This window comes from Chanos chanos, chromosome 15 (assembly GCF_902362185.1).
Source record: "Chanos chanos chromosome 15, fChaCha1.1, whole genome shotgun sequence".
NCBI lineage: Eukaryota > Metazoa > Chordata > Actinopteri > Gonorynchiformes > Chanidae > Chanos > Chanos chanos.
Genome location: NC_044509.1, coordinates 8,176,686 through 8,200,454, shown reverse-complemented (window position 1 = coordinate 8,200,454; position 23,769 = coordinate 8,176,686). Strand labels below are relative to the sequence as shown.

Below are 23,769 nucleotides of genomic sequence, written 5' to 3'. Positions count from 1 at the left end.
ACGAGAAAAAAAAAAATATGAAAAATATTAAAAAAAAAAAAAAAAAGATTCAGTGTACTAGTCTAGGTACCAATGCTTCGATCTTACAGACTAACCAAACTGTAAATAAAAAAAAAAAAAGTATATCTAAGGACACGCAGTCGTAGCTATATGCTTGTGAAACTTGTGCATATTTTTGTGTTTTTTTCCTTTTCTTCACTTTCTTTCTTTTAGCTTGTCGCAAACATTTGAATGATAACAAACAACACTTGATGTCTTTGAGGTGTTTCTTCATATATCTGTAACCTTTTCTGTGTTTGTAATTTCAGTTAGTTGTTAATGCTACTGGGATGCCATGGCTCTCTAATTGATATAAATATATAAATGTTTGTCTGCTGCTGGAGTACCTTTCTATATTCTATTGTAGTACCTTTCTTATTTACTGCTTAGTGCTTCATGTTACGCTTTTCTTTTATATGCTAATATTTATATTGCTGTTTAACATTTGTTTATGTTTATGTTCATTATTGAAACACTTACATTTCAAAATAAAGAGTTTGTCAGAACTCATGTACACAACTAAGCTTGGCTTTATTGTTTTTTAATGGTCTTTGCTTTGTTTTGTTTATTATTCATTAGCCAGTTGAAATAAAACAGTCATACTTACCGTTTGTATGTCAGCCACATTGTGTGTAATCTTGTGTAATCTTGGTGACAACTGTTAACTGCTCAGTGGAGAAAAATAATGATCCTCCCCTAAAACTCACCCAAGTACCCCTTCTTCAAGTAAGGAAAAGTAATGATCAGCTGTCTCTTTTTTCAAACAGTGCTCTTGGGTTTTCAGGCTCGCAACTTTAAAACAAAGGTGACCTATTTATCATACAGTTTTATACAACTCAGTCACAGCAAACGAAAAAAAAAAAAAAAAAAAAAAATTTAAGAAAAAAGTTGAGAGTTACTCTGTAGAGATTTGAGAAATAGGGCATCAGCTTGCTGCAGTTTCTTTGCCGAAAGAGGCCCCACATGCCGATTTCCACATTTCTACATTCTGCATCCTAAAATGAGTTTATCCGTACCGCGCCGAACCACTGAGACAAAGATCTTTCAAGCCACGTACAACAAAAAACAAAACAGCCTTGTGTTCTTTCTTTAGTCTGTTTAAACATACTTACATACAAGCATGAGAAGGAGCTCGCTATGGATCTTGAATGGAGAATCAAACTTGAGGGGGAAAAAACACACCCAGAGAAAACAGAGACACTGATTGAAAATCATGGCATTTCATTAAAAATATGAGTCACTTGTTTGCACCGTATAACACGTACCCATATAAAACTGCCTTTGTCCTCCTCGTTCTGTAGCGTCAGCTCATCTATATATAGAAGTAAGACTGCCACAATGGCAGAGTGGCAGTCACACACGCTGATTCATCTGGCATGATACAACAGAGTGGGTACAAAGCGATAATTACATAAATGTTGATGATAAAGGCATTCCCTCGTAAAACAGTCTGCAGCAAGGAGTTAATCGTAATTTTTCATTTCATTTCAGTAAAACTGTATTTTCCTTTGTCTTAATCACTGTCCATTCATGACAATTCATTACATTTCAACTTGTCTTTTCCACTTGTTCCTGGTGATTGAGGCAAATATCGTTTCTTGTAAAATAGATGGACTAATTGGTAAACAGGACGTTGGAAATAGATACATTAATCTAATCGATACATTAATTTAATTGAACCTAAACATTCACTTTCAGGTATAATACATGGATTTGTGTGAGCTGATATAAATATATTTTACTATTTCCTCCCGCTGAAGAATAAACCTCCATTTTATTGAAACAGATCATCAGATCTGCACACAGTGAGCCTGTCTCTCCTCTGCAACAAAATGGCCGATGTTTCACACCACTGCAGCGGTTGCCAAGGTGATAAGAGAGGGACTCCAGTATTCTCTGAAGCAGCAGTCTCCAATTTTCCAAATGAGTCAGGAGCAAGCATAGCAGAATGCTACAGCATTTACCAATGCAGCTTATGCCAGATTCAAGACTACTGCACATAAGTATTTTATGCTAGTATTGGGAAATAGCTGGTCTTTTTTCAATGGTTATGCCATAACCTTGGCACGTTAATGCTCAGAGCAATCTCACATGACTGTCTATATTACAGTTTCAGTCAGAATTTTACCTCGTTCTGTAAGTAGATTAAATATGAGAGAAAGAAGAAGAGTCATACTCAGGCCTGAGTCAGTAAAGCACCATGAGAGTTTCAGCTTCTCTCTCTCTCTCTCTCTCTCTCTCTCTCTCTCTCTTTCTCTCTCTCTCTCACCCCTAAGCGCCTTACCCATGTCAGTGAAGCTCTGCTTGCATTAAAGGATCAGATCAGCAAGACAAACTGTTACAGTTGGCAGCTGCTCCACTTTTAAACTCTACATTTTCTCTCTTCCAGAATTATTATTACCTCTAAAATTACACAAAGCTATAAAAAGAAAATACAAAAACAAACAAACAAACAAAACCCTCTTATGTCTGGCAAATTCAGTTCAACGTACAGCGGACCGATCTGTGTTCAGGTTTGAATTCCTTTATGTTTTCTACTCACTGCAGACTGTTGCCAGGCAGACCTTTTTTTTTGGCAAGGGTGAACAATACCTTAAAATCTCTTTGGTCACTGTCAGTGTTCAGTCCCTCATGACTTATCAGTAATGGCCCATACTTACACACACAGGACAGATGGTCTTTTCAGATGCCACTCCTGTGTACTGCTGCTCATTTCATCAGTAAAGGTCATTTCCTCTTCAGCCACTGGTTATATTCACTTGGAAAGGTCAGCAAACTAATAGCTATCAAGAATACCCTAAATCAGCTCTCCATCTGTCAAGACCCACTTAATTTCATGCATTAACTCTTTGTGAACTAAAAGTGTGAGGCAGTTGTGACAAGCTTTCTTCTAAAATGTACCTCCCCAATATAAAAGCCTAGGGTTTACTAACTGGCATAGGAAACTGCCAGAATGGTGGCGTGTGTGTTTGTGGACACTGTTGTTTGTTGCCACGTTTTGTTCTGTTGAGGGGTGCTGAAGTCATGCGCAGTGAATGAGGTCCAGGGAGAGAGTTATTCTGATGGAATAAAAGACTCCATCTGGTGAGCGAACGTGTTTCCCTACCCCCCTCACACTGACTCCACTCCGTCATGCCCACCCTCCCCCTCCTGAGTTTCTACAACGCTGTGAACAGAGTCACCAGCTTCTCTTTAAGGGGTAGGGAGAAAAAAAAAATCCACTGCAGCTGCTGTTGTCATGGAAACTGGGCTGTCAACCTAGCCCTCCCACCAGCAGAAGGAAAAAAATATGGGATTCTGATCATCCAAGGGTAATTTTTTTAAAACACACAGAGATACCGTAATAAGGGGGGAAAAAAGAGACAATTTTTGCGCCTTACATTGCTCTTTCATTCAAGAATCAGAGCTCTTCATATTCACTCGAATTCTCTGTCTTTTTCTTGTCTTGTCTACATCCACATTTACAAACACGACTTACACCTTTGATTTACCGCCACACAAGCACAGAGACATCTGGCAGAAACTGGGCCATAGTGGTCAAGTCTGGGTCCCTCCGTCCTGACTAATAAATCCATGACACAAATCACGCACATATTCTCTGGTCTTTGTTTGGGTGGAGCTTAGCGCATAAGAACTGCTCTGCTCTTTGTGTAGACAAAGCAAAGTGTGTCAGATCAGACATGTTTCACGCAAGCATTCCTAAAGACGGTGACGGTGGAAAGGGGAAAGTAATGATAAGGTTTTCTGCAAAAAAAAAATATTACCTTTTGAACACACACACACACACACACACACACATGCGCATGCACAGACTCCTCTGTCCCATTTAATGCTTTTCAGAATAAATCATCATAACGTCAGCCTCCCTGCCTTCATTATCATAAAACCCACTCTGCTCTCCTCTTCCCACATCTTACCCTGTATCCCTCTATTTTTGTCTTTCTTTTTTGGTTCATCTCTCTGCAGTGCCTCTCTCCTCCTTTGTAATATTTATGGACCATAGACATTCTGCAGAGCGAGAGTTCATCAAACATGTCCGTCGCCCGTTTCTCCCTCTTGCTCTGCCGTTGCCATGACAACGCAGCATCCCCCCCCCCCCCCCACCTCCCTTACCCTCCCCACTCCACCCTATCCAGCCAACATTTGAGTTTGCTATTGACAAGCCACACACAGGTTTCTTTACTACGTGAGACCACATCACAAAAAGGACCGTCTTACACACCTGTAAATGCAGCACGCACAGCACTGACATGTTGCACTTGCACACTGTTACTCACATGAACTACATCTGAGGGGACTCATACAAATGTTACACTAATGGGGAGTAAAGCTTGTCCTTCTTTGTCTGTTCCTCTCTCGCATGCACTCACACAGCAGTGTCTCATGCCCTCACTTCTTTGCCAGCCAAATCACACCAAAGCACTGGGAAGACATTGCACTCCCCCCCCCCCCCCATTTCTCTCTCTCTCTCTCTCTCTCTCTCTACACTCCTCGCTTTTCATGATCTTTGGTTCTCTTCAGGTTTATTTCAAGACTTCTTTCATCAGAAACTCTCCATACAACGGTGCATAGCACAAAAATCACACGCACGTACACTTGCGTGAATACATAGACAAAATTTAAGCTAAAAGATCTGTACGCACACACACATCCCCACACACAAAGACTAAGCGAGAGGAACCTCGTCGTGAACAAGGAGCCTGGTTACTATGGCAACCGACACAGAGGAGATGACATGCTTTCTGACTGCCTAATTCAGTGTTTGTAGGTCGAAGGGATGGGTAGGGTTCTTTACATTGTCGTATAGAAACGGACCCTCATTCAGATGCTCTCTTACTTTCTGCAATCGAAGCAAACATCCAGTCCTCTTTTTTTAATCATTTCCCCTTTTTCATCTTTTTCGTTATCGGGCAGCTTTGCATTATTCGTGTTTCCCTGGCCCATTTTAAGGAGTGCACATTTAAGAGGGCTGCGCTACATATTTAATAATCATTTGAAATGAATCAAATATGAAATTTGCTACCATTACCAAAATAAGGTAGGTAAAGTCCACACAACACTTGTCTCAAAGTAAAGGAAATAAATAATTAATTATGCTTGTCGTGTCTACATTACGTGTGACACGTGTGAGACGTTTCAGTTTATTGTTTCAGTTGAACTGTTTGAAAAAAAAAGAAAGTGTCATGCGCTTTCCCACTCTTTCCCGAAAATGTTGCCGCGTGTTTCGCGATGTGTATGTTTGTGTTTGTTTGTCTGTCATTGCGAATGCAGTATGTGCTCTCATCTAAGCAGCTGCAGGTGGGGCTGGGTGGGCGGGGTCTGGTAAGAGGATAAAGAGAACAGTAACTCAGAGGATAATCACTCGGTCGCAAGAGAAATGTGCTGTTGTTTGTGTTGGCTTCCCCGTCTCTCCCTAACCCAGACATATCTCGTTAACTTTGGCTTGGGTAATGTGGGTTGGCGGATAGCTTGGTAGTATGGCTAGGCATGACGTGTCCTGGCAGGGAGATAAGTGCAGGAAGAGGCTGGGCTGTCAGTCAGACTGACACAGGATCAGTGCATTAGGACGACTTACTGCCTGCAGGCATAGAGAGGTACTCTCCCCACTCTGTGACCCAACCCCAACATCCAATCAATAACGGCAGTCCTGACCAAAGGCATGACAATTGCCCCAGATACACTCACACACACACACACACACACACATACACACACACACACTTACTTCATGCTAATCATGCAGATTTTCCTTGAAAGTCCACAGCAGCATATAGAGCACACTAGGTCAAACACATCTCCAAACCTGGGAAAGGTGCTCACTGTTACAAAGTTATACTAGGAATGAACAACATCTCACATGTTTTTAAAACAAAATCATTCAAGCACTATCACTTACAATAAAACAAAGCTCATGAAAGGCTATCATTTTCTAAGGAAAGGAGCATGTGTTTCACACAAGAGCATGTAATCTGTGACATATTTGAAATAATTAAGATAAAGCAATTGCTCAAACAAAGGTTAGTGAGTGAAATATCAATAACAAAGTAGAAGATATGCTCAAGGGTCCAAGAATGTGTCCTTAATATTTCCACAGAAGTCTCTGTAGCTTCAATAGTGGTGTAATAAATGATAAGAAAGATAAATGTGATTGGCATGACTGGTAGTCCAAATCAGCCACTCCCTGGTCATTTAACTCTGGGCCATCATCACAATCTACTGTATTCTTTTTAATGGTGTGTATGTTAAAGCACATGATGGCTGGGAGGTTGTTTTTCTCTCAGGAGTTATTTGTTCTACCTGGAGACTCTCACACTAGCTGACCAATGACAAACCAGAAACATGGAGTTCTTCAAGATGATTGGTCATCTGTGCCCTGAGACAGGGGCATCACGTTAAGGGAAGCTGATATCATAGTAAACATTTCTCTACTATCAGTTTAAATCATGAATTTGGATATTTTGGGAGTTTTCCAGGGTTGTTTCCGTATATGTATTCAGTTGAAATGTCAACTGTTTTTGTTGTTGTTGTTGTTGTTGTTGTTGAAAAAAAAGAAGACAAAACAGTCTGTAATCGAATGAGGTCTCCACTGATTTGTGAGACTTATGTGGATGAGTACTTTGACAAAACACCAAAACAAGTACTTTCATTTCAAACAATTATTTATCATGTTTATTCAGTACAACAAAATCTGAGGTGACACAAAATCTTGGTGAAGGAACAATGACAAGATTATGCCAAAACATCCACACAAATAGTACACATATTAGACATTACAATGATACACATGTCGATTACACAGATGCACACATTAGTAGCATGTGTGGTGCTGCGTGCCAGCAAAAATGTCCAAAAATGTCCATTCTTCCATTATTCATTATTACATTATTGCATCCTTCCCTCGGTTCATTCCTTTGTTAAAAATTGGGGGAGGGTGTGTACATCATTACATTATTTTAGGCTTGTAGGGTAATTCTCATGTAATGCATGAAATCTGACATTTGTCTTCTCTGAATCACTGTGTCATCAACACATCAAATGGCGAAAAGTAAGAAGCCACTGAAAGTGGTGTGGTTCAAAGGGTCATCATAAATCTCATGATTCTTAACTAGCCTCATATAAACCACATCACCTTTCTCCAGCTGCAGAATGGCAACGTTTGATGCATACTCATGGTTTCCATTTGAAGTATCATAGAGAGTAAAAACGCTATTACGATTCTTATAAAAAGCAACACCCATCCACCTTTCGCTGAAGTAACCAAATATATTGGCGTAGAAATAGTACACACCTTTAACCGGGGCTGTGAACACACCTGCATGAAATAAAGAGGGAGTGAGAACAAAGAAAACATGAGCATAATGTATATGTCACAGATAGCGAGATAGAATCTTTATGAAATACATGTGTGTGTAAAATGGCACCTGTGATTGGGTTGTAGGCATCTCCAAAATTTGTGATGACTTTACTGAAGACCAGTGTAGTGTCGGCATTAAAAGGACCAACTCTTCCTGAGTTAGTCAGTGCAACTGTGAATGCTACATTTGGTCTGTCTGTGATTGTGAAAAAACATGATAGATGACATATATATGTGTAATAGCACAACTTCCACATGCTATGTCCCTACCAAAATAAACATTGGTATTGGTATACATTTGCCAGTAAAACATTGAAACTTTTTAAGAAATTTGAACTGTAACCCATACAAATCATATAAAGAGATAAATAGACAGTGACAATTCTGGGGAGGTCACCTGTCTGGGGGTATCTGACGGGGAGGTCACCTGTCAGTTTTTCCTCAACTGACAACTTTGCAGCTAAACCTGTAATTTTTTAAAAAGGAAATGTTGGGTTATGTATGCATTTTGGTTGTGGTGACTGTTTTAGGTCATTGTATAGGTCTAAAATGCATTTCTTGAAGACGGTAAACTGTGGCTTTTGCACGCTACCTGGACCTTTGCTCTTCAGTTCCTGGAGTTCACTTTCAGTCAGATCCTCAGGCTTCAGTCTGGCTTCAACGGCTGAAAGAAGGGGGGGGGGGGCGGAGTTGGAGAGAAACCATTTAAAAACTGATTTCTCTCTTTTGCTCTACAGTTTGATAAGACACTTACGTTCACTCTCTGTCCCCCGCTCCCCTGTCTTGGTTTTATATTTCTCCAGCTCCACTCTCTGCTGTTCCACCATCTCTTTCAGGGCTTTAAGCTCAGCCCGGACATCAGGGTCGACATTCTCCTGTTTGTTATCCTTCTCCTCAGCAGGGTCCCCTTCAACTCTGCTGTTTGTCTGAAGACAAGAAATGAGCAAAGCCAAGGCAACAACAGTAAGGGCCCTCATTGTGCAGAACTACTACAAACTCAAAACAACCTCTGTATATATAACTCACTCAATTAAACATTACATTAAACAAACATTACACAAAGCTGTCCTGGTCTAAAGGTTAGAGCAGTGGGCCTGTGACCGAGAGGTCACCGGTTCAATCCTCTGGACTGGCAGGACAAATCTGGATGTGGGTGAAAGGGGGATGGAAGTCTAGGGTTCAGGAAAGTCTAGGATCCATGGCACAGGCCATTCTACCTCCTCTGTGTAGTCACCCACTCATACCCCAATCTAATGCTGTGATTTCCAAATGGTTTCATGAGAAATGCAGCCTACTTTCAGCATCAATGGGCAGCTGTTGTCGTGTTAGAGAAGCAGGCTTATGACTGAAGGGTTGCTGGTTCGATTCCCAGGACCGACATCCATGGATGTACACCTGCCTTACCCAAGTGTGTGTGTGCGATCATGGAGATTTACACTTCTTTACATTTAAACCCATGACAAATATTTTAATACTCTCTCACCCGTGACTTCTTTTGATTTCAGTAAATGCCAGGGTGTCTATACCCTGTCCCTAACAGGTTAATAACTACAGGATGGCACATTCTCAAATTTTTAAAGACGTTACCGGTGGAATGGGAGCTGGTGACTCAACTGATTTCAACAAAACACAACATTCTCCTGGCTGCATGAGGTTTTACCGCTTCATCCATCATGATACTACCTTGTGCTCAGAGTTTAGAATTTGGGAGTGTTTCTGACCCCCTTTTTCGTGCTCCTCTCCTGTCTCCCAGAACTCCAGCCTCCCCCTCTAACACCTACTCTCTCCTTCTCTTTCTGCACCTCCCCAGAAGCTGTCTAAAATTTCCTCAAAGCATGGGCAGACACAAGTGGCTTTGTTGCCACTGTTTTTTTTTTTTGTTTTTGTTTTTTTTTAAGGCTTCTCTCCCAATCCACCGTGAAAACTAAATACAGAGTATTGACCAGAAAATACAGACTATGATAAACGGCTTGACATAAAATAGTAGTGTGCACAGCACATGAAATAACATTTATCAAAGTACAATACAAACAACAAAAAGAAAACACCTTCTTGGCTGCACGCTACAAAGGGGGAACGTTCTTCGAGTCTTCCTTTAACTGGTGAATCTACGATGTGTGTGCTTGCTGTTCGCTTGCCAATCCTTTTCTGATAGTCTTACCCATGCAAGAGCAGCCCAACAGGATTTGCGCTTAACTGTGAGCTGAGCCTTCAAAATAATAGTTCTATTATTTGTACTCAATGAAGTAATATATAAAAAGCACTTTAATTAGTTCTCAATTATGAAATTGGTCTTGGAAAAACTAAACAAATTATATTAATTATATAAGTAATATAATGGCAACAGTTACACTGTCATTGTTTCGGTTACATTGGGGACTTTTGTGTTATTTAAAGACACATGCTAACTCACCAAGAGGCACTGACAGACAAGTGTATGAACACTTTATAAATCATTAATAAGCTGTTATAACCAGCTTTGGGGTAGTCACTCAAAAAAAGTAATTAGTTAAAAGTTACCAATTACTTCTATAAATTGCAATGGGATTACTTTACTCATTACTCCTTTTGAAAAGTAATTACACTACTCATTACTTTACTTTTGAGTTACTTTCTAAAACTACAAATTCCCCAATGTGCCACATAAAAAACAAGGACAAACATGATAGTCCTTTCATTACTTTATTTTCAATGCACTAGTTTCACGTCGTGCTTAAGAACATCCCTTAGCTGCTCAAAAATAACTGTAAAATGTTGCCTCATTCATGAGTTCACATTTTTGGCCAATGACAAAAAATAGAAACACGTGAGCTTAGCCATCTAACGACAACTATAATGTGGCCACATTAATCGGGATGTCGTCATTTACCTTCAGTTGTGAACTACCAGTAGTTTCTGAGCTAGCTAGTTATACATTTTAGTATCACCATCAGCCAACAGCTGTGTTATCTGTATTTCGTGATTAAAAGTAACATTAAAGCTCTCCATATTATTGTCCTGGTTGGCTACAACCTATTTTTGGGTTTTCTCAAATGTAGCAGACCTTGTAAGCTGGTTAACTAACCGGTTATCAGTCTTGTCTCATTTCATGGGAGCTACTGTCAAGGACCCAATCTCTGCTTAGTGACAGTGGGTAGCCATATTACAGATACACAGTTAAGGTAAACAGATGTGTGTCGCACCATAGCAGCTTACATAATCATGTATTATATGTATGTAAGTATGTAATATGTATGTAATATGTATGTATGTAATAGTCTGCATGAAAAACGTTCTTTTGAAAAGGCATGTATAATCCAGCAAAGGACATTTTAATAACCCAATAACTGTGATGTGATATCTGAAACTTGAACTGTAATGCTTCACTTTACTACATTATGGAGGAAAATAATTACATCAACACGTTACTTTGTAACTTGGTACCCCTCAACACTGGTTACACATACGATATAAAGGGCAACCATGACCTGTTGCTTGGCAAATAGTGAGCTCACATTTATCTGAACTGTTAAGCTTCGGATCTCGACGGTTACTTAGCTTACTTTGTCTTCTCCATCAGCCAGCATTATACCTGTCAGCTTCTTCAGATATGTGCTAGGAAGTTACTAGCACTTAACCACCGTCAGCATATCTTAATAGTCAAAAAGTTTCAACTGGTATATCAGATTGTGGCATACGTTACGTATGTACCGTAAATGTAATTGTCTGCGTGAATGATGTAGTTCCCTCTTACCGTATCAGCAAGTTAGATGTGTTACTTTCTGGTTCGCATTGTTGCAAAACAGAAGGCGTGTTGCTAAAAGAGCAAAGACAGTGTCATCACTCTAGAGAAAATCCAATAACCCATTAATAATTGGTGATGTGTTCTACACTTTACAGTAAGGTTCCCTTTTGACAGTTATGAATGGTGGTAACTCATAAATAAATGGTAATGTGTTTTACACTTTACAGTAAGGCTCCCTTTTGCCAAGCCACAGGTCACTGTTGCCCTGTTTATCTGATGTGTTATAACAGCTTATTAATGATTCATACAGTGTTCACAAACTAATTAATGAACTAATTATTATGCCTGTTGTATTTCTGAAGACAAGAAATGAGCAAAGCCAAGGCAACAACAGTAAAGGCCCTCAATGTGCAGAAAGAATAAGAACTTAAAACAACCTCTATACATAAAACTCACTCAATTAAACATTACGTTAAACAAACATTACACAAAGCAGTCCTGGTCTAAAGGTTAGAGCAGTGGGCTTGCGACCAAGAAGTCATTGGTCCAATCCCCTGGACTGGCAGGACGAATGTGGATGTGGTCGTGGGTGTGGGTGTGGGGGTGGGGGTGGAAGTCTATGGTTCAGGAAAGTCCAGAAGAACAGTAATGATTGACCTCAATATTAGCCAATAAAATGTAAGCTATAACAAAACATCTGTAACCCCTGTAATATTTGTAGCCTATTTAAAAAAAATGCTAGGCCTGTATGGCATCAAATGTAGCCTATAGGCTACCAGGTGACATTTTATTTTCTCCTTTTTTCATAGCCGGCAAGTCCTCCGTTGCCAACTTGAAATCAAACCTGTCCAATGTCTTTGCAGCTTGCACTGTGCATAAACCACGTCACTCTCTGCTTCTCCAGACCACTTCTGGAGGCTGTTAATAGGCTGTTTCGCTGTCAAAACAAAAATGTCTTATTTAGGGATGGCCTTCATTAAAGCTACGTTTTGTGTGAGCATTATTACCGGACATTCTGACCAGCAAATTTTTAATCTGTCATTTTTTTATAAATTTTACTAGGCAAAAACTGGTAATTACTGGTTTTACCTGAAACCCTGAAACCCTGATATACATATATACATATATATATATATATATATATATATATATATATATATATATATATATATATGTGTGTGTGTGTGTGTGTGTGTGTGTGTGTGTGTTTGTGTGTGTGTTTGTGTGTGTGTGTATGTAAATTCATCACACTTCATACATGTACACATGTACATGTGAAAAAATTCACACTATTTCCTGATAGTTTATAGTGCACAGTTAGAAAATCAAAATAGATGTTTCAAAGAGAGTAGAAGATGTTTAGCGCTATAGATTTTAACACTAGAGTCGTGATTAGGTTTGATGCTGGTGAGATTTTATACGGGTGCTTGTTTTTTTTTTTTTTTTTTTTTGTAGTGGTAGCTCGTCCCATTCTTGATTGAGCTGTAACACTGACAGGTGAATGTCAGTGTGTTAAAATAAGATGACACTCTTGCTCTGGTACAAATCACCATAGCCATGTGATTCCACACTGCATGTGTTTTACACGAGAGCATGTAATCTGTGACGTATGTTTGAAATTGCTCTCATAAAGATTAATGAGTGTGACGGCAATGATAAAGTAGAGGTTATGCTCATTCTGCTGGTTATGTGCGCTTCAAAAAACCACACAAATCTCTGTAGATTTATTAATGGTCAACACACAGAAACAAGACACATTCTGTGTCTAAGACAATTACAACAATCTTTTTATTAAATACAGTAAAACACTGGTGTGCTCACAAATAAATCAGACAGCCACTACTTCATTAAAGTCATTTGGCTTGGAGCCATCATCACAATCTATTGTGTTCTCTCTAGTGGTGCATTCGATAACAGACATGGTGGAATGGAGGTTGTTTTTCTCTTCGAGGTTATTTGTTCTACCTGGAGACTCCCACCCTAGCTGACCAATGAGAGATCAGAAGCATGGAGTTCTTCAAGGTGATTGGTCGTCTGCGCCCTCAGGCTCAGTGTGGTTCTGCGTGAAGGCTGAGACAGTGGGAACAGAGGAGAGGGGTGTGTTTGGGGCAAGGGGGTGAGTAGACTGTCTGATCCAGCTTTGACCCCTAGGCTTATGATGAGCAACCTTTTTTCTTTCTATCTTTCTTTCTTTCTTCGTTTCTTAAGCGACTGGCTCAACAAAGACATTCTTCTTACAATATAGCATCTCAAATTGATGATAAAACCTTGCATTTACCAAGCACATAAACATCTAGAGGTAAAGATTATCATTCTGGAAATGAATGAATAGCATTGGTTAAGTGATGCTGTATTCAGTCCAGTGACAGTCGTATATGTGGCCCTGGCACACAAGAAAATATGCTTTTTGAGTAAGGTGAATTTGGCTATACATGTTATTTGACCATATTTATATCTCTATGGGTTATTTTAGAAATCCATAATAGTCCCCCAAGATAAAACCACCCATACAGAACATAATAAAGTCAGCGATGGCTCCAGTTTCTGTTCTCATCTGTTTGTCTGTGTTTCAATCATCTATGTGCCTGGCAGACAAGTCTGTGAAGTGTGTTATCCAATTGACCTGTTTGTGAAGTGTGACAGTTTCAAATGGGATCACATTCATCTGACACCTGAGACCCACACACACTCTCCTATTCCCTCCCAGTGCTGCAGTGAAAACGCAGTGTTAGATGCAGAGAAATGTCTATGAGTAGATTTTGACGCTTAAACTTAATGGTGAGACAGCATTCCTGATTCAGTGATATTATTTCATCCCAGATTGGATCAGAAATGATATCTTTTCATTCCCCAATAAAATTCTGGCAAACTAAATGTTCATACGCTATGCATTCTAATTTATTTGGTTTGCATTGGAGCGATTACACCGATAACTGTGATTCCTTACAGTGACAAGGTTCATTTTTTTTGCATTTAAACTGATATTTCAGACACATTTAGGCAAAATGAAGAAAAACATGTGCTGTCGAATCAAAATAAAATCTCTACATAAAATCTTTAACGCTCCTCAAAAAAAGAATTCGCTAAAAAGCATTTGAAAAGTACGCTACCTAGGTAACCAAAACCCCGACGTGCTTTGGACACATGGCCTTTGTTGAACCTGGATGAGTCACCCCCATCCTGAGGCTTCGTCGGTCGAGAGCACAAGTATTTTAGTCCCGCAACAAACACATCCGCGGCGTATTGCATAAACACTAAGGACAGGGCCTAGGTCAGACATAGAGATGAGAGAGAGATGAGAGCATGTGTACATAGACAGCTGAGTCCACACTATTGGTCTGAGGTTGACTGATGAAGGGTTATATGGAGGGCCATGAGTCATTTGCAGGGGTCACTTGCACACAGCCATTAAAGTATAAAGTGTAAATCACTGTCCATTTTTATGTCACGATTGCTCCATTAGTCAAGACTCAGCACTCATAATTTGACTAAACATCACCATTCAGCTAAGGCCTTTGTTGCCCAAAATGATCCCTGAAATGGTTCATGCACAGCCGGACATCTGTGTTTCATGGGCATCCTGTGTTCTTTCAGTCTCGTTAAAGCAGATTAAAAACCTGCAGGTCCGTACTGTAGAACCAGTCATGAGTGGTGTTGATTAGTACTGCAGTACTGCGGACTGGGAGAAGCAGATCAATGGGCAGAGGTATGAGGTCATTAGAAACAGGATGAATGAACGACAGGGAAACCGTGTCAGTGAAACGGAAAGGTCACTCTGTGGCACACCTCACATCCGTCTGCTATGTACGTGAGCTCAAGCGCAACAGAGACAAAACTGCTTATCTGCCTTAAGCTCAGCAACAGTGGATTAGAAAGAATGTTAAATTCTCCAGAGAAACAAAGAGTGAAAAAAAACCCCCACCAAAACAGATGCCAGAGGAAGATAAACTATATGCCATCGATAATTACCACATTACTCTGAGCTAACTATCAGATAGTCCCCCAGTTAATCAATTCACAGTAAAACTGAGAGAATATAATCAAACATCATTGGTAATTCATGAAAGATGCATCCATGCGTCAAAAAAAAAAAAAAACGCAATATCGCACGCACATGGCAAGAGCATCCAGGATGTCTGTGATCCATGATTCAATAAACTACTGCTGATATCACCAAAGTCAAGCGATAAAGCATGATTTGGCAGCGTGGTATTCTCATCATCTACATATAACCTAGACAACAGCACTGAGCACGGTAGAGGAGAGATGAGAAAGAAAGAGGGGAGGGGGGGAGAGCTGCCTGGTGGCCATGTTGGATTATTTAGGTCACTCCGAGATTCTCAGAAGGGTGGGGCTGCTGTTTTTAACCCTCTATATGCCTGTGTGTGTGTGTGTGTGTGTGTGTGTGAGAGAGAGAGAGAGAGAGAGAGAGAGAGAGAGAGAGAGATTGTGTGATAAATAGTGAGGGAAGGAGAACAAAGACTGATAAAGAGAGAAGGAGAAAGAGAAAGAGAAAGAGAAAGAGAAAGAGAAAGAGAAAGAGAAGGAGAGGAGGTTCAAGTTTAAATGCTGGACTGAGTAGAGTGACTAGAGCCTGGTTTTAAACCTTGTAACAAGTGCTGACACTGTAGATCATGATGCACTCTGACAGTCAGAACTGAACGGTGTGCTAGTGATTGCCATCTGTCCAGTCATGAGTGCGGTGCGGGCAAAACTAAGCATTAATTATGTGGTAGTTTTATTAACCAAGAGAGACCCATCAAATTTTTATCATTTATCAGGGAGATCACTCATTCAGTTCTACCTAAAGGAAAAGAAGAAATAAAGAAAACTGCAAACAGAGAGAGAGAGAGAGAGAGAGAGAGAGAGAGAGGAAATGGTTTTAACAATAAATGTAAAAATGAAAGTCCAAAACAACAGGCATTCGCCTTCTTCAAGTGAGAAATGAACACTCCCAAGTCCTCACCCCCATGCATCCAAATCCTCTGACAAAACAGTTGTTTGGCCGGGGGGGTCTAATTTAATTCTGCAGATGCATCCATTCATTTCCGCTGTTCTCAATGCTGGCGTGGGCCCCCAAGAACAAAAAGAAGAGGCGGGATTGGGTAAGACTGCCCACTAGTGTTGCTTACAGACACTGCAGTGTTACCAATAATGCATATAACCTATATATACATACACACACTCATACACTCATACACTCCACACACACACACACACACACACACACACATGCTCACACACAGACTGTCCACTAGTGCTGGTCACAGAAAATCCAATGTTACCACTAATGCAGATGCCATGTATATATATATATATGCGTGTGTGTGTGTATGTATGTATACACACACATGTGCGTGTACATATATATACTATGTATACAGTGTGTGTATGTGTGTGTACAGTCAGTGGAGTGGAGTGTGTGAGGGGTCAGTAAGCTGTCGTATGTCTCTGTGTTAACAGTACACTTTTTGCCCCAGAGTGGAGATGTCTTTCTCGGTGTGGTTATATTTAGCCTGATTTCAGCTAGTGCTCTGCGCACTTTAAATCGTGAATAAAACACTTTAATGGCACCATATGCTCCCATAGAAAACTGAGCCCGACAAAAGAAGCCCACTGACTGAGCAGAAAGGCAAAAGAAAAGAAAACTGGAGCATATTCTCCTCCTACACATATAATTACAGTATTTTCTGAGGCGTATAGAGCGCGCTTCAGCTTTGTGAAACAGAGTACTCGAGTCGTCTGTGGGATAAGTCTAAAATATCTTCACAGGCTCTGCACATCCGCTCCACTGGATGCCCATGAACATCTCTGCGTCAGTACTTCTATTATGGGAACAGACAGCCACAGAATTCCATTAACACTTCGTTCCTGTGAGAGCGCACGCTTGGGAATAACACAGTGGGGAAAAAAACCCAATTAAAAACTACGCAAATGACCCTCAATAAAATAAGTTTCACTTTGATCCCACGGGATCAAGCCTATAAACCAGTTAGTGTAGCTATAGGTTGCTGACGGGACAGATTCTGATGCGACCACATTTTTAATGTCAGAGGTGGTACCAGATGAATTTGTTGTGACAATAAAATCAGCGCACCTTCAAAATATTAGTGCTGATTTGTGAGCGCGAAGCGAAGTACGTGGCTTTGAATATAGATGTTTTAGAACACGAAGCACCATCGCTGTTTAGTAAACACAACAGGAGTGTCGTGACGGCGTGTTCTAAGCTGGGGGCAGGGTATTCGAATAATTTTGAAAGGCAGTTTTTTTGTTGTCTCAAATCTGTTTGTTTGAGCGTGCGGTCTTCAGCTGTCGCGGGTAAAAGGTGATTATTTTGAGTGAATTGATCCAAAGGGGTGTGTTTCGTAAGCCCGCAGATGGTCTCTTTGTTGCGTGAGCTCAGGCATGCTGATGCAAGACAAAGAGAGGGGGACGTGGCGGGGACACACGCGGGCAAAGGCACAGGGCCCATTCCAGCACACGAGCGGGTCGGGTTCTCTTCAGAATGCGCCACACGCTCGGCTTTTTGTTCCCAGTACAAAGCGGCGTAACAGAGCTCTGTGCAGAGGCAGGGGGAATGAAAGGACCGGGGCTTTGTGAATACAGCGGAGTGTGTCAGGGAGGCTGAGAGAGGATGGGATATATTGGCCCCTCTGTGAGGCAGCCTGTTGCTACTACTTTGTCTTTTTATTGGAGGTCAGATACATGCAGACACACATGCGCACACGCGTACACACACACACACGTACACACACACACACACACACACACACACACACACACACACACACACACACACATACACACACAAACATGCATGCATGCACACACTTGCACACACACACGCACGCGCACACTCACACACACACACACACACACACACACACACACACATATGGGAAAAGAAAGAGAGAGAGAGAGCAGAGTGGAGCCTGATGAAGACATCTGCTTGACCTGAGAGTCGTGGTCAGAGGTTGCCTCTGCTGACAAAGACTAAATGTCCTGGTATTCGACATAGTCTAATATTCAAACTGCCCTCTTGTTCACATGCAGAGAGAGTTCATAAAACTGGCCAAAAGTAAAAACAAAAAAAAATTATTAACTAACAAGCAAAAAATCATCCTATATCCCCCCTAGAAGCAATAGTGCATCCTAAATACTCAATAGGACATACCTAAATACTTTATGGTGAGAAGTCTACATTAGTGTGTCCAGCTTATGTGCAGGGTTAATGGCGCATATTCTAAAACACACACACACACACACACACACACACACACACGTATACACACACACAAACACATAGCTTACCATTCAACACATTCCTGCCACGAGGCCGGGATTTGTATTACCTTTCAGTTATCAACCAGTTGTGACAACTGGATATTTTTTACATCTATCTTCAAGTGAACGTTTCTTTAGACCACCGAAATAATCACGGAAGTGATCACTCACTTCCCGGCAAAGCAGGAGACAACAGCATCCTGCCCTGTCCTCTCCTGTTTGTCTAATTTAATCTGTATCCAAAGGCGGTAGCCCTGCCAACCCCAGATCTGGACCTGATCAGAGCACAATATAATTTTTTTTAATGATGTATTTCAGCTGTGTGTGTGTGTGTGTGTGTGTGTGTGTGTGTGTGTGTGTTTGACAAGCAGATGAGGAGCTAATCAGAAGAAACTATGTAACATGTGGTTTTTCTCATCTAAAAATCTTCTTCGGGGAAATACAAATCCTCCTTCACCTCACATAAAGATACACAGATTGTTCGTTCCATTCAGGATAATCTCAAACTTAATATACTACGTAAGAAGTCGTATCTCCTTTGGAAGAATCTGACAATCTCCAGTCTATTGTGAGGCTCAGTCTGTTGTGCTGCTGGGCAGATCATTTAGCAAGCCCTGATAATCAGATAAAGACAGAATAAGCTGGATCACGGACAGGCAATGGCTCCGTCCAGCTCTCCCAAACCGACCAGAGACGAGGACCGGCAGCTGGGCGCTAAGCACAGACATGGCGATTAAGCAGGCACGTGATTAAATGAGACCCGAAGTGGGGAGAACAAGAGAGGACGGAGGATAGAGAAATATCTGTTTTTCTCGGAAGGAAACAGATGGCACGGCCTCGGGCAACAGCAAAAATGTCCTCGGTCTTGGGTTAGCGCTGTTCTCTTCCCATGAACGTTTTCTCATGTAGGACAACATGCCACAAGGCGTTCATTAATGTGGGTCCATCGACTGGTTACGTTTCTAATGTTCTTATTTGGTGCTCTTCTTAACTCGCGGTAAGAGAAAAAAAAACAAGAAACGTCATCACCATGATCACCGCTCGTCGATTGTTGATGGTGTTTATTTTCATTTGTTAGAGAAAAAATCATGAGAAATGCACAGGTAAGAAACGTCCTGTTTCGTGACATCAGAACTTACCTCTGTTGGAGACTAATTAAAATCAGACCCAAGTCTCAATCCAGCATCCAACATAGATTTACAGTCTACACCTACCCACCCGCCCCCTCCCTCTCTCTCTCTCTCTCTCTCTCTCTCTCTAAAGTGACAATCCATTTATTCTGTTGCACCACAGTGTTTGATCATCCTGAGTGGTAGGGCCAACGTCTTAACGTGCTGACATTAGCCATTTTGCCACACTGTGCCACACATCTGCCTGTTTCACACTTTATTACAGAGACCGGTGATTTGATTACGTTTCTCACTGTTTAGACACACATTACATCACCTCACGGACTCCTCTCTGGCACATTCACGCAGGTAAGTAATCACAGATGAGAAAATACAGGCATTTCAATATTATACAATGAGAAGTGAATACTGAGCTTTAGAATTAAAAAATTCAATTCCCTTTAATCAAAACAGTCTCCATAACTGTACCATGGTAACCTTGACATCATAATAAAGATTACATCATCATCAGAATGTTCTAACCTTCCTCATAATGACAGTGGTTTCCCCTCACTGTCCATTCTCATCATTTAAATGCATCCTCATCGCATTGACTAAATCTTCATTATAATAACTGAGTTACAATCATTCTCTACACCATTATGATAATTAGCACAATTAGGACATAATCATAGTGACTGTACAGTGGCCATAACCTAATTATAATGATTAGTATGCTGTCGATTGTTAGTTCACTGTGACAGTGGATGCATTTTGACCATGATCATACTCAAATGTGAAAGAAGATGTTTTGTTATTTATTTCTGCATGTCCATTCAAAAGCACATCGAAAATACACTTGAAACCCACCACATGGTCAAACACAATTAGAATGGAGGTATTTGGGTGAGATTTGGAGCTGATTATTTTGATTCCTGGAAATAACAGCTTTTTGTCCGTGACAGTAAATAAACATCTGGTCTTTTCCAGATCGGGGTTATCCAAAGGCCCTCCAGCCACTGACGGTGCAGTAATTGTATGGAGCTGGTCACATGACCAGCTTAGTTTTCTGATCCTGAGTCTTTAAGCATCAATTTAATACAACTGGAAAAACATCTTACATATTACTCCTTTGTGTGTTAGGATGTGGAGGGCTATTGTGATTTGACCCTATGGTTATCCTCCTGTTTAATTTTAAAAACAGCAAGGATCGACATCTTTTGATTCAGCCAACTGCATCTATAGAGTGTATCTCGTGCAATGAAAGCCAAGCGGTGAAGAGCTGTATATTTTCTGTGTTATGCTCTCCAGGCCAAATAAATATTTAAAATATTCAGAGAGCAAGAGTGAACGACTGAATATTTCAGAATCTAGACCAACCCTATAGCACTGTATTTATGCCTCACTATCCCTCCCCCCACCTCTCTCTTTCTCTCTCTCTCTCTCTCTCTCTCTCTCTCTCTTCCCCCACTGACACACTTACAGCTTATATGATGACCCTTTTTCTCTCTAACCTCCTCCCCCCCGCCTGTGCAGAAGATATGGTATCTTCCAAATGACATCAGAGAGCAGCGACTATGCAGGTGTATGGCTCAAACACACCATCCTGTGGTTAAAGCATCACAATGTTTCGGACTTGTGTCATATGACTCTGGTAATATTCCTGGAGCAAGAATGTTTTTTTCCCAATATAGGTCAATCCATTTTTTTTTTTTTATGCTGAAATCGATAATGGATTCTATGTTGGCATCAGCTCGGCTCTGATTTAAAAAAAAAACAAAAAATGTAATGGATTTGATTGATTGACTGACCTTCATTCTGAACTATAAAAGACAGACATTGATAACTGTCCAATGATAACTGTCCATACTACTCTGTCCATCCCTTCCTGTGTGCCGTGCTGTGGCTGGGTATGTGGGAGACGACCTATTGACCTCATCTTTACTGTAAATGAGATGACGGGGCTTAGCATTCACTTTCAAAGCTCAAAGGTTTAGATGTTTCAGACTACCTCACGGGACCTCAGTGTTTGTGTTTTACCTCTGATAATCTTTACAACTACCCTGAAATGCCAGCCCTTTAGATATGATCTAACAATTTAAAAAAAGACATTCTAAAAGTGCCACATTTCCGAAATGACAAGATTATACATGATATAACAAATAACAAATTGCAGTGTTGCCAGAACATCACACACCGCCACGATATAATTAAGTGAGAGGATTTCATTGGTTACAGTGAAGAAAGACAGAGTATTTGGTGTTTGAAGCACTTGGTGTCTGAACTCTTTGGAGTATATGGATAGACCAGTGCTGATATTTCAGCTGCACCCACAGCACGAGCACCATCTGGCCAAGGAGTAAAAGCTTAGTAATCCCATTCGGACATCTGTCGCACCATCCTCACCCACAGCATCACTCCTCAGCAACACTGACTACTACAGGACGAAGTGTGTAACTGCAGCTGACCCACTTCCGTTGTTATATATTTATTTAAAGCTACATGCGGTATGACTTTCTGACCACAAACCAATACTAACCTCTGCAGGTCGGGAAAAGGAACTGCATCTGAACACGCACACGCACACGCACACGCGCACACACACACACACACACACACACACACACACACAGATTTAAGATGGAAAAATTGTGAAGATGCCGTTTGCAGAAAAGGAATCATCCAGGAAATGCGTCTGTAACCCAAGACTGAAAGTCTCCCACCAAGACCCACTAAGCCCAAACAATAACATCTCACTGCCTCACCTCCCTTTACTTTAATGTCAAACTATCTATTGGTCTAACAACACTGGTCAGAATCATATTAATGTGTTAATGATACAAATAACAGCGGTACATTTAATGAATATAAATAAATTTGCACGCTCATAAATTAGTGTTACACACACACACACACACGCACACACACACACAAGCATGCACACTCATACACAAAGGAATGTGCTGAATTTCTCCAGAATAAGTCATGGAAACACAGGGCTCAGGCTGCCTGAGTCTGATTGAAACCAGATGTGCTTAGCCTTTGCACATTTACAAACCATAGAAACATAGTCATGAATCTGTACACTAAATTCATCTGGATCTTCAGTGAGGAGAGATCTGAGAGTGTAATTACAGAGAAAGGGAAGAGAATCGTACATTTAGTTCACTTTATGAGCTTAAAATACACTGGGCTGGGTGTGTGTGTGTTTATCTGTAACAGAGAGAGAAAGAACAAGAGAAAGCAATGGAGAAAAACAACTAAAATGATCTGTAATATCCTAAATTTTGAAAATCAGTCTATTCTTCATGAAATAAAGGAATAAAGAATTTCACTGGATTGTCCACACAACTGGCTCTCAAAGCTGGGTTCTCTCTGTTTTCTGTATTCATGACATTATGTCCGAACATAAGCCTCCAGTCATACTTCAATTACCTGTGGTGATTAATGTTAAAGCATAGAGGTTCCCTATGGGGCTGGGATGAGTTTAATTCATTTAAAACAGGGAGCTACACCGACACACTGCTGTAATGACAATTGGGCCTTGTCTTGCATGTCTCAGTTTGAGTTTCGGGTCCCACCACTAAAACAGGATTACAGGATTATGCAGGTTCTGCCTCCTTTGAGGGAACACCATCACTTTTCATCCTCGCTGTCCTCCTCTGTTCTTCTGTCCTTCGAGAAAGTCATCTGAGATTTCCCACCAGAGAAATCTCTCTCTCTCTTTTCTCTTCTCTCTCTCTCTCTCTCTCTCTCTCTCTCTCTCTCTCTCTCTCTCTCTCTCTGTGTGTGTGTGTGTGTGTGTGTAAGGATTTCTGACCTACTTTACCTCCATATTTCTCCAAGGCCTAACCAATTTGAACCTTGCCAGTGGTCTGCACCGTAAGCCAATGTGAGAAAGGTTTTAAAAACACAGGCTGCAGTTCAAGGACTCTATGTGTATCTCTCACTCAAATGCCCGTTCTTTTTCATTGTATTAGCAGGAATTCTCCAATCCTCCCAGAATAGCTAGCCCAAAACATTCACACTGTCGGATCAGGCCCGTGCTCGGCTCTGATAAGAGGCTTTGCGGGTTCTGTCTGTAAACAGCTCTCTGAGCCGTGTCTTTAGCGGGTTCGGTCTGATGCTGAGGGGGAATGAGAGGAAGAAAAAGGATGCTTTCTTACAGGGCTGTTGGGATGCGTCTCTGAGAAGGAATGGGGTCAGGTCTCAGCTTCTGATAAGAAATGTGCTTACCTCCGGAGTATTTAGAACACTCT

The 23,769-nt window shown here is 40.9% G+C and overlaps 1 protein-coding gene across 2 annotated transcripts; it reads right to left on the bottom strand.

Annotated features, from left to right (window-relative positions):
• Window positions 1-6,680: 6,680 nt before the first annotated feature.
• Window positions 6,681-8,394, bottom strand: cbln17 (cerebellin 17). Of its 2 annotated transcripts, none has more exons than XM_030792131.1 (5): window positions 8,148-8,394; window positions 7,986-8,057; window positions 7,791-7,859; window positions 7,461-7,595; window positions 6,681-7,351 (listed from the first exon to the last, which is right to left on the bottom strand). In XM_030792131.1, the coding sequence occupies exons 1-5, from the start codon at window positions 8,368-8,370 to the stop codon at window positions 7,071-7,073; spliced, it is 780 nt and encodes a 259-aa protein (XP_030647991.1). In that variant the 5' UTR covers window positions 8,371-8,394; the 3' UTR covers window positions 6,681-7,070. The 2 variants fall into 2 exon arrangements, with proteins under 2 accessions (XP_030647991.1, XP_030647992.1); XM_030792132.1 differs by having other exon boundaries at window positions 7,461-7,589.
• Window positions 8,395-23,769: the final 15,375 nt, after the last annotated feature.

What these genes read in the sequence shown, in the direction of transcription:
- cbln17 (XM_030792131.1), bottom strand. Translation starts at nt 8,370, where the DNA reads ATGAGGGCCCTTACTGTTGTTGCCTTGGCTTTGCTCATTTCTTGTCTT. An exon ending in GCGGGGGACAGAGAGTGAAC is followed by an intron (nt 8,058 to 8,147) that starts GTAAGTGTCTTA and finishes CCCTTCTTTCAG; the next exon opens with CCGTTGAAGCCAGACTGAAG. An exon ending in TGCCTACAACCCAATCACAG is followed by an intron (nt 7,352 to 7,460) that starts GTGCCATTTTAC and finishes TATTTCATGCAG; the next exon opens with GTGTGTTCACAGCCCCGGTT.